This window comes from Camellia sinensis, chromosome 6 (genome assembly GCF_055761805.1).
Source record: "Camellia sinensis isolate YWXY chromosome 6, ASM5576180v1, whole genome shotgun sequence".
NCBI lineage: Eukaryota > Viridiplantae > Streptophyta > Magnoliopsida > Ericales > Theaceae > Camellia > Camellia sinensis.
Window position 1 is genome coordinate 183,919,878 of NC_138966.1, and position 10,692 is coordinate 183,930,569.

A 10,692-nucleotide genomic window follows, 5' to 3' on the forward strand; every position below is an offset into this window, starting at 1 on the left:
AGTTTTTGTAAATATACATAAGTTAACTCATAAAAATTTGAGAAATTACAACTTACATATATTTGTGAGAATTTACGCGACTTTATGAGATAACTTATATATATTTGTAACAATTTATGCAAGTGCATATGATATGCACCTTGTATACCCAAACACTTCCCCCTTTGTATATACATAAACATTAGCTACTGTATCCACAACCCACCCTCTTGCAATCTTGTAAAGTTTATGGGGCATGATTATCTCCACCCTTCCCAAACAATTCAACATTTGATCATTATGCAGATGTGACACAAGCTCAAGTTTCTTTCAGTAATCATTCTACCCAGCACAGCACAAAAAACCAAATGCCATTCCTGAAAATGACTAGCCAAATCCATTCCAACTGTCTGCATAAACTACAATATATTTACCTGTGGATGGGTAACTCTTTTACAATGTCCAGCCCCACCATCCACCGAGCAAAAGACTATGTGCCCACAACACCACAACAAAAAGAGGGGTAGGATATGAGACAGACTTTGAAAAATCTATCTCATAGCTTGACCGTGGCAATAAACGATGATATTTTTCATATTCTATATTTTGTTGAAGATACGATATCCTACCTTGTTTGACAAAACTTAAAAAGTGGAAATAGGTTGCATTGCCATAGAATGCCAAGGAAAGATATATAATAAGTGATGATAGGTAGGAGTACAAAAGAGTGTTGGACTTATGACAATTGGGAGTTTTTATGGGCACATGCACTTGGTTAGCCGTCTATGACGGGCCATTTGGTTCGGGCTTGACATGTGGGGGGACATCTGATGAGTGAGTAGGATAGATTACTGCAGCAAGTGATATGGGCATGATGCAAAGTGCTTTAGATTGGAGGTATTGCATCGCAGTCCCAACATCTTCTTCCATGAGCTTAGCTACTTCTTGCTCTATGTCATGATTTGACCATTTATCCCAGGCACTTTGGTTGCATCCACCTTCACTGTCCTCTCCCTATGTATTACAAAAGTGAAGGAACATACACTAAGGCATGTGTAAGGAAATATACCAATTTTTAAGGGCATGGTTAAAATGCTATTCTTTCTCTGTTACCTCAATTGATGACAATGGGACGTCAGCCACAAGTTGGGCCACTGCACCAGCTCCACCCAGCCTACTCATGCTCAGAACCTGCAAAGTAGGCGACAATGAGTAATGGAAAATTGCAAACATGAAAGGAAACAGATAAGAGGGAAAACATATAAGGTGATTGAAATAGGGTAGACTAGAAGGGAGAAGACAAACTGTGCATGCACAACCCCACTCCCCCTCCAATTCAACTAGAATTTTCAACTAAAACCGTCCAACGTTACATGAGAAAGATCACTAATAATGCATGATTAAATAGGACCATTTCAGTAATGCAAGCTAGTTTTGCATGGCCTATACAAATTTTGTTACCAACATTAACCCTTGGCATTTAATAGTTAGTGACTTTGCGGAAGAATAGTTGAAGGTAGTAATGACAGCCAAAATTTCATGAAATCTACAACAATATGAGTATAGAAGAGCAAGACTGGGCTGTGAAAGGAATTAAATTATATTCATGAAAGGGTTCAAGGAAAGACAATATTTCTAATGGTTTGACAATTAAATAAACTAGGAGGAAATTGCATATAAGCAAATAAAAAGATCCTCAAGAATACTCCTAAAAATATAAAGTTGAATTTAGTAAAGATAATGATGACATTGGCCATGAAATTGCCACTTTGAACACAATAGGAGACTGTTTTACCTTGACTTGGAGCCTTAAGAATTTCACGTAATCCAGAATTTCATCAAGCATGGCCGCCTTATCCGTCTGCAAAAAGGTTTAATGCATCGATGTTAGTTCAGTGTATAGTCTATTCTATTCATACCCGGTTAATTGAGCTATAGCTTCTTTAAAACAGTGATTAGTCATGCAATAAGCTACAATTTTTCATTCATAATCATATCAAAGGGCATCGAATTGGAAAACATCTAAATTCACCCAGACCTTTAATATACATACGTATTCGACAAAACGCCAGGGATGGAAGTTAGAACAAGCAGACTCACACCAGGAGAATGTCCACAAACATTTTAATTATCTATATAGTTTGACAGACATATGTGTCTGTCTCCACAACATTGTGACATTTCAAACACAAGGCGTTCATTAACTAATATTATTTTTAATTATGCGAAAAAAGAAATCATGTTTCTAGTTTGCCGTGGTAATTCATCGACTCCTTGTTTGTTTCATCAATCAAAACAGAGTTTCTTTTGATCATACAGTGATTAACAAACAATTACACAACCACACTTGGTACAAGGAAGACCAAACCCACGTCCAAAAAGGTCAAAGAATTAATCTGACCACAAACGAATTCAGGTCTTCTGTGAGATTGAAGAAGAAAAACTGAAACACCGATGATCTCTTTCATGGTCAGAGGAAGACACAAGTCTAAATACAGGTTGTGATGACCTGAATTACAGAAGAAGGAAACCAAAAAAACACTGAAAGCCTCTTGAGTATTTGTAAAAATTTATGTATTATTGATTGATGTTTATTGATGTTGTAGTATTGATATATTCTGTCTATTACAAAATGGTTCCTTATATAGATGTAGGTGTAGTGGATGGTGATAGTGGTGTAGTGGGTTAGGTTTAGTGGAGTAGGTGAGGTGGTAGTGGTGTAGTGGGTTAGGTTTAGTGGAGTAGGTGAGGTGGTAGTGGTGGTAGGTGATGGTAAATTCTAACAGCCCCCCGCAAACTCAAGGAGGATAGAAACTAACCAACTTGAGTTTGAAGAGAGGAACAAAACAAGAAAATACATAAAAAAAGGATAGGAGACACTGTATGGTCGTGTCAGACCGTTGGTGAAGACACTGTATGGTGGTGTCATAACGTTGTAGAGGACACTGTATGGTGGTGTCAGACCGATTTAGAAGACAGTTTATGAGGTCATGTCGGACCGTTGTAGAAGACAGTTTATGGGGTCATGTCAGACCGTTGTAGCAGACAATGTTGTGACAGTTTACGGAGTCTTGCTGGACCCTTGTAGAAACTAACCGGAATCAATGTCGGGACAGTTTACAGAGTCTTGTCGGACCCTTGTAGAAACTAACCGGAATCTATGTCGGGACAGTTTACAGAGTCTTGTCGGACCCATAAAGGAGCTAACCGGAATCAATGTCGGGACAGTTTACAGAGTCTTGTCGGACCCATTAAAAAGTCACACCCTCAAAAGGTGCGCCCAATTTTTCAAAAGGCGTGCCATCAAAAGGCGTGCCCAATTTATCAAAAGGTGTGCCGGATATGATGGCGAGGCACGTGAGTGTCTTGGTTGGCGTGCCCGTTTGTCGGCTGGTGGCAAGAGGCGCGCGATGCGCGTGGCTGCCTCGGCTATAAGACGGAGGCTGAGGCTGAGGCTGAGGCAGAGGCAGAGAAAAGCTGCGAAAAACCTCTGAAAAAAAAAACTTCGTTGTGCTGAGAGAGAGAGTCTGAAAAACTCTTCGTTGTGCTGAGAGAGAGAGTCTGTAACACTCTGTTGCGAGAGATATTCTATAACACTCTGTTGCCCAGAAAATGGCCTCGTCCTCGTCTTCCCGTGGACTGCTCACCCTCTTTCCCGACCTCAACGAGTCAACAAGAGAGAGAACTGGTGCGGTGGCACTGGAACCTCAACCAAGCGCCCCGGAGTTTGCCCCGTTGAACTTTCCGATGCGGTCTGTGGAGCAAAGAATGGCAGTGCAGTCGGATGTGGAGGCTAATCAGTATACTTTGAAGGCATGTGTGGAAAGCATGACGGCGGTCACAAATTTGTCGAACCGGCTGCAGAGTAGGACAAATGAGGTGCAGCATTTAAACTCCCAGCTGGCTCTGCTCCAACGCATGTATAAGGATGCACGAGCAGAGATAAGCGTGCTAAGGGCAGAAAACAAGGAGCTGAAGCGGAAGGCCACCGTGATGTTCCGGTTTGGAGGTCCGCCATATGCTGCAGTGGAGGAGTATGGGGGAGTGATCATGCCCAGTGGAGTGGGAAACACGGAGGCAACACCGGCAAGGGCCGCCCAGGAGGGAGGCAAGAAGAAGAGACCTGCGACAGAGTAGAGAAGAAAAATCCCACTGTTTCGATGTGTGTTTTTTTTTTTTTTTTTGTGTGTGGTGTAAAATGGTGATCGGGGTGAGCCCCGACATGAATAAAATGTGCAGTTCGTCTTCTGCCTTTTTCTTTCTTTCTTTCTCTTTTTTTTTTTTTTTTGTTTTTGTTTTTAATAATAATAATAATAATAATAATAATAATAATAATGGAAAAAAGATGAAAAAGAAAGTGGAGTAGAGGATGGGTCTCAGCAGTACCAAAAAGAGGGGAGACAGCATATTACAATAAAAAAAGTGATGATGGGCGATGGGCGGTGGGCGGGTGTGAGTAAAGAAATTAGAAGTTAGAATAATGAAAAGAAAGGTTGGGCGGTGTGATTAAAAAAAAAAAAAGAAAAAGGAAGAAGGATAAGAGAGAGGAAAGCAGCGGTACAGTAACCGAGTCGAAAACACCAAAAATAGCCGACTTGAGAGTGAGCGAGAGAGAGACTTTAGCATGAAAAACTGATTAAAACGATCATTATCATCAACAAATGAAGTGCAGCGATGGCTACAATGGCGTCGAGGGCCAAGATCACTAGGCTTCTCAGCAAACTGACCCACAAAACTCCGATTTTAGCTTCTGGGTTTCGCTCTAATGGCGCTAGAGGGCAGATTCGGGTCAACCCATTTGGTGTTTCCGGGTTTCCATTATCATCTTCGGCAGCTCCTCTGGAATCGAACGTGATGGGTTCGAAAGATTACGAGGATTACAGGAGATGAAAACTCCCTGGAAACGACGATTTCTTGGTGAGAATAGCAAGCAATCTTGATGGCTCCAACTGGGTTTTGTCTAGGTCAGGGAGATGGCTCTCGGAGACTGCAAAGATTGTTGAGGTCAGTCTTCTCTCCTCCTTCAACTAGAGCATTGGAGTACTCCGGGTACTTGGCTAGGACATATTGTTCAACATATTGCATTTCAGTTGGTGTGATTGGGCCTGACCATCGTAGGTCAAGACCATGGAGTGTCGATATGGCTTCTGCTATTATGTGGGCAGGAATCACTGTATGTGCGTCCTTGAAGACCATGCTGCTTGGTCTGCCATTTTGAGTTGGTGATTGGAAGCAAACAAGGACTTTCGCATATCACCTTCCACTGTGGCCTTAGATCCTCTATGCAGTTTGATCTGTTTATGTAAAGTGTTGTTGAAGAATTTGCGGAGTGAAGGTATGGGTAGAGGTCCGGCGGGCGGCAAAGGCGAAGCTGCCGCCCGCCGGTGAAGCAGAATGATTAGGTTGTTAACTTTGCTCTGATACCATGTAAAAAATATATGTATTATTGATTGATTGATGTTGTAGTATTGATATATTCTGTCTATTACAAAATGGTTCCTTATATAGATGTAGGTGTAGTGGATGGTGTGTAGTGGATGGTGATAGTGGTGTAGTGGGTTAGGTTTAGTGGAGTAGGTGAGGTGGTAGTGGTGTAGTGGGTTAGGTTTAGTGGAGTAGGTGAGGTGGTAGTGGTGGTAGGTGATGGTAAATTCTAACAGTATTCCTTTGGCAATTATAAAATAACACAGACCTTGTTGCAGCTGGGAACAAGTTCCTGCAAAGCCTTCATCCTCTCTGATATTCTTTCTCTACGCAGCTGTAAAAGAGAAACACAGGCATCAATGAAAAGCAATAAGAAACACCAACCAAACACAGAGCTAAAAACACAAGTGAATGAAGCCAGATTTATATACACGCATATGTTATATGACTAATACATGTTTATTTAATAATTTTTTTTCGCAACAACCCCTCCTGCTACATAACATATCATACCGAGTCCATCTATCGACAGTACATTCTCCACAAACAATTAATTCCAACCAAATATGCTCCTTAAACAGCTTTTGTACTGTATTTAACTCAAATTACCCGCTCAGCAATGCTATGGGGATCTGTGGCTTGTCCCCGACGAGCTCGCACCCTTGGCCGGATGCCAGGTGGCTGTGGCACAGTGATTGTTGTGCTGGGAGTTGGTTGTCCATGAAAAGCCTGCAAAAAAATGCACAAGCCAGTGGTAATTACAACCCCATAATTAAAATTCAGATTGTAAATCCCACAACTTAAATGGTAAGCCTTGGCAGCACCACAGGTTCAAAACACGGAATCAGACTCTCTATACATCTAAGTTCTAATCCAGACTCCACAGTGATGGAACCTAGTGACTGGGCTGCCTTTTTTTTAATTGTAAACAGTAGAGCAGAGCTGGCTTTGTGAGACAAGGTCACCTTTTAATTTCATATTGAAACACCAAATGGGTAAAGATTGTGTTAATGGAAATTCAAGAAATGGGGTTTCACCACAATGATCATGTAGCTATTGTGGTGAAGAGCTCTTCCTCATATTAGTCAATCCCTACGTGTTGAATCTTTGTTTCAAAGGATCCTAAGATGGGTCAGACATCCAAATAGCTCAATTTTCATGGTTTCAATTCAAGTATCAAGGACAACTCAACTGCCGCTATAAATATATGGGGAGATTCCATGTCAGTGGAATTTTCAAAATTTAATTACATATTCATGAAAAATTTATGATTTTACTTTTTAACATTTATAAATTTTACTACTAACAAGAAAATATTTTTCTAAATCTACACTGAAATGAAATTAACCCAATATTTCATATGAAACAGAGTATGAAAGGAAAGGATGAGTAGTAATATGAACCTGAGGAACGGCTTGGCGGACCGAGTGAGGCTGCAAATGCTGAAACGCCGGAAACAAACTAGCCATGTTCACAGACTCTCTCTCCTGCAAAACACCCCCCCCCCCAAAGAGAGACTCAATTACCCTCAACCCTAACCCTAAATTTGCACAAACCACAAGGGTAAAAGGGTAAATTCAACACTTACATTCTTCACTGAAAAAGCTCCACCGCCGCCACTGAGGTCATCTCGGCCGTTGTCCAGGCTCAAACCCAACGGAACAAACTGCTGCTGGAAGCCACTTCTGCCAGCGGCAGCGGCAGCGGCAGCGGCGGCGGCGGCGGCGGAGGCGGAGTTGAGCTGTGACGGAGTGGTTTCGGCTCCGGCGAGGCCAGCGTAAGAAGGGATAGAGAGGATTTGGTCGAGGAATTCGTCGGAGTAACCCTCCGACGGGTTGGTGGCCATGCCGGAGATGGGAAGTTTCCGGCTAGAGGAAGTAGCTGGGTTAACGCGGAGAAGAGAGAGAGAGAGAGAGAGAGTGGTGTCGGAAACAGAGGAGACAGAGAGGGTTAGGGTTTCAGGCTAGTGCTCTGCTCTGACAAGTCTGTGTATCGTTTCTGAATGTTTCTGACAAAAGTATAATTTTTTAGAGCAACAAAGGCCGTGTTTGCTTGGTGGAAAATTATGGACTATTCCTCGCTTGGTATACTTCTTTTTTTTTTTTTTTTTTTTAATATAATTAAAAATTAATAATAAAAAAATTAAAAATTAAAAACATTCTTTTAATTTTTAAATAATTTTAACTTGAATCAAATAATTTGATAAATTAAGATAAGTTATAATGCGTTGTAGAAGCTGTAATAAACAGTTTTAAAAACAAATAATAAACAATTCAAAAAATAAGTACAAAAAATTAAAGTGATATGCTTAGGTATTTTGACTTTCTTTACTATTTTAGGTCTCGTTTGAGGAGTAATTATTTTAGTTAAAAAGTTAAAAAATCACTATGATGTGTTTTGAAAAGATGGTTAAAAATTATTTTTTTGACTTTTTTTAACTTTTTTGTGAGAGAGGGAAGTGGGTTAAAAGTTGAGATGTGGCTTTTAACCCACTTCCCAAAATAACCTAAAAGTTATTATATCACTCTCTATATTTTTTTCACATCTTTTTATAAAAAATCAAAAAATTACTAGAATAACTTGTTCCTAAACGAGGCTTACCCGCCCCCTAAAAAAAAAACAAAACAAAACAACCAGCATGCCAACCAAAGAACATACTAACGGGTTGTTTGGGATTTGTTTATTTAGTGCACTTTTTGAATTTTTATGAGAAATTATGTATAAAAAAGTAAAAATGTGATGTAACCTAAATAAGTATACTTATCAAATAAGTATACTTATTTAGATTATCCTAAACAATTACTAACTATTTTATTTGATTTTATAATCTATTACAAAAAAGGCGGATAAAAAAATAAAAAAAATAATTGACTTTTTGATAGTAACTATGTTTTCAAACCTGCCATGAAATAGTTAAAAAATGACTACCAATATGTTAATTATTGTTTTTATTTTTTTACAAAGGTTAAAATAAATTTATTTGGTACACAATTAATTTTTTATTTTTATTTTTATAATGACTTGTTTGGTTTTTGTTAAAGAAATTACAGCTACACAATTAATTGTTTGGTTTCTGTTAAAGAAATTACAGCTACATAATGACTTGTTTGGTTTTTGTTAAAGTGATTTATCCATTAAATTTGATGTTGCCCGAATCACCCGCACTTGTGCCAATCGGACGACTGACTTCACTTCGTCTACTATAGTTGTCATCCTATCATCCAAACCACCGACTGGCCAACCAACATCAACAAATATACATAAAACCAAATTCGGTGGATAACATTGCCCATAAGGAAAAAAAAGGTTTGGTTTCAATTCAACTGATTTGATGATAACAACAAGAAAAAATTACTTTTTTAACAAAAGGCAGAAAAGCTAGTACTTCACTTGATAAGTGTTAAAAAAGATACACTTTTTTCTACTTTTCTGTTCTTAAACTTTTGTGCTATAACACATGTTTTAAGAAAAATTATTTAATTTACATAATTGAGAATTATGTTTTCTATTACAGTGTGTAATTAAATAATCTTTTTTTAATTAAAAAAAATGAGTAACTGTTATTATGAGGATTGTGATAATTTCCATTAGATATTTGTAACGGTTTTTTTTTCTATTTTATAGCTATTAGATATACCATAGAAATCTTCAATTATAAACATATAGCAATGATGGATTTAGGGGGATTAGGGGCGGTCATATCCCAAAAATTTTAAAAATATTATATATTATATTAAAAATTTTAAAATTATAAGTGTTCGTATTTTTAATTTTTTTTAAATAATTTCAAAATTATATAAAATAGCCTCCTAAAATCATAATCCTAGATCTGTCACTATATAATGGTGAGGATTAAAACTCTCTATTGTTGATAAACCATGTACTTATTTTATTAAAAAATTCATATTTCTTTAGAAATGTGAGATTCTCACACAATCTCTTGTTCTAATCTCGTTATGGCTCTGCCCCGTTTGGTAGAGTTGTGGAAAATGATTATAACTTATACCTTAACAGCTTATAGCTTATAACTGTGAATATAAGTTGATTTTTGACTTATAAATTAAGTTTCTCCTCCCCCACTCAAAGAATAAGTTGATTTTTTACTTACAAAAAGGTATAAGCTGTATTGTTAAGCTGAACCAAACACATCAAAATAGTTTAAATTAAGTTAAAAACTAAAATAAGCTGGAAATAAGCCCTACCAAACAGGGCCTTTGTTTGGAAAGCCAACTTTTGGACTTTTTTTGGGCTAAAATAGTCATAAAAAATAAAATAAGTTTTTTAACCCAGTAAGACAAAACATCACATTCAACCCATGATCATTACATTCTTTCTCTCACAAAAAAGTCAAAAAAATCAAAAAAACCAAAAAATTTTTCCAAACCAACTTTTTAGCCTCAGACTAAAATAGCTAAAAAAACTAAAATATCAACCCACTTCCCAAACGAACCCATATGCCTTATTATTAAAAAAAAATAAAAAAATAAAATAAAATTATCTCATTATGCATCGGAAGCTAATTAGGGAGGAAATCATATTACCCACATCTCAAGTCGTTGCTTAGACAAAAAATTGCCTCATCTCAATACAAAGTTTTACCCCACACTTCAAAGTACATTTTGTATTCATATTAAGGCCAAGTTTGGGAAGACTAAAAAAGTGTATTTTTTGTCTTTTTGGACTAAAAAATTGAGGTTAAAAATATGGATGTTTGGGTTAACTTTTTGATTTTTTATTGAAAAATGTGTAATAAAAAATTGTAAAAATTGATTTATAGGGAAAATTTTGAATTGGGAGTTGTGCAACCGTAATTGTTGACTTTTGGTGAATAGTGTTAACTTTTTAACTTTTTGAGTAACTTTTTGACTTTTTGACTTTTTTTAAAGTCCCCAAACTTGGCCTAAAGGGGATTGTCAATGTAGACAATAATAACAGTAAGAGCATCCCATCTCTTCTATTATATTTTCTCCTTATTAAAAATAAGGAACTTTTCTGTCAAAATACATTTTTATCAGTTCCCCTATTCAACCCTCTAAATATAAGCATTGTTACAGTGACTCCCTATTTGTAAGGAGTCACTGTAGCTTCCTTATATTTGATAAATTCTTATTTTATTTCGCGAAGGATGCTCTCTCGGACGTCTCCCGGACAGTCCTGGATGTCCCGTGAGAGTCCTAGAGTTAAAGAAAAAAAATGTCTAAAATTAGCTTAATCGGTCCACTGCCTAGTCGTCCAGTCGGTCGATCACCCGGTCAACCGCCCCTTTGCATTCCTCAGCTAGTTCCTGCT

At 37.7% G+C, this 10,692-nt stretch overlaps 1 protein-coding gene across 1 annotated transcript; it reads right to left on the reverse strand.

Moving 5' to 3' along the window:
• Positions 1-353: 353 nt before the first annotated feature.
• Positions 354-7,479, reverse strand: LOC114323352 (transcription factor UNE12). The gene is made up of 7 exons (XM_028270922.2): positions 6,992-7,479; positions 6,807-6,890; positions 6,013-6,132; positions 5,672-5,737; positions 1,775-1,840; positions 1,093-1,170; positions 354-993 (listed from the first exon to the last, which is right to left on the reverse strand). The coding sequence occupies exons 1-7, from the start codon at positions 7,247-7,249 to the stop codon at positions 763-765; spliced, it is 903 nt and encodes a 300-aa protein (XP_028126723.2). The 5' UTR covers positions 7,250-7,479; the 3' UTR covers positions 354-762.
• Positions 7,480-10,692: the final 3,213 nt, after the last annotated feature.

Bases quoted from the DNA above. Each gene is read 5' to 3' on its own strand.
- LOC114323352 (XM_028270922.2), bottom strand. From the start codon at position 7,249: ATGGCCACCAACCCGTCGGAGGGTTACTCCGACGAATTCCTCGACCAA. The intron at 6,891-6,991 runs GTAAGTGTTGAA...GGTGTTTTGCAG, and splicing joins GAGCTTTTTCAGTGAAGAAT to GAGAGAGAGTCTGTGAACAT. The intron at 1,841-5,671 runs GTCTGTGTTATT...ACCTTTTTGCAG, and splicing joins TTGTTCCCAGCTGCAACAAG to ACGGATAAGGCGGCCATGCT.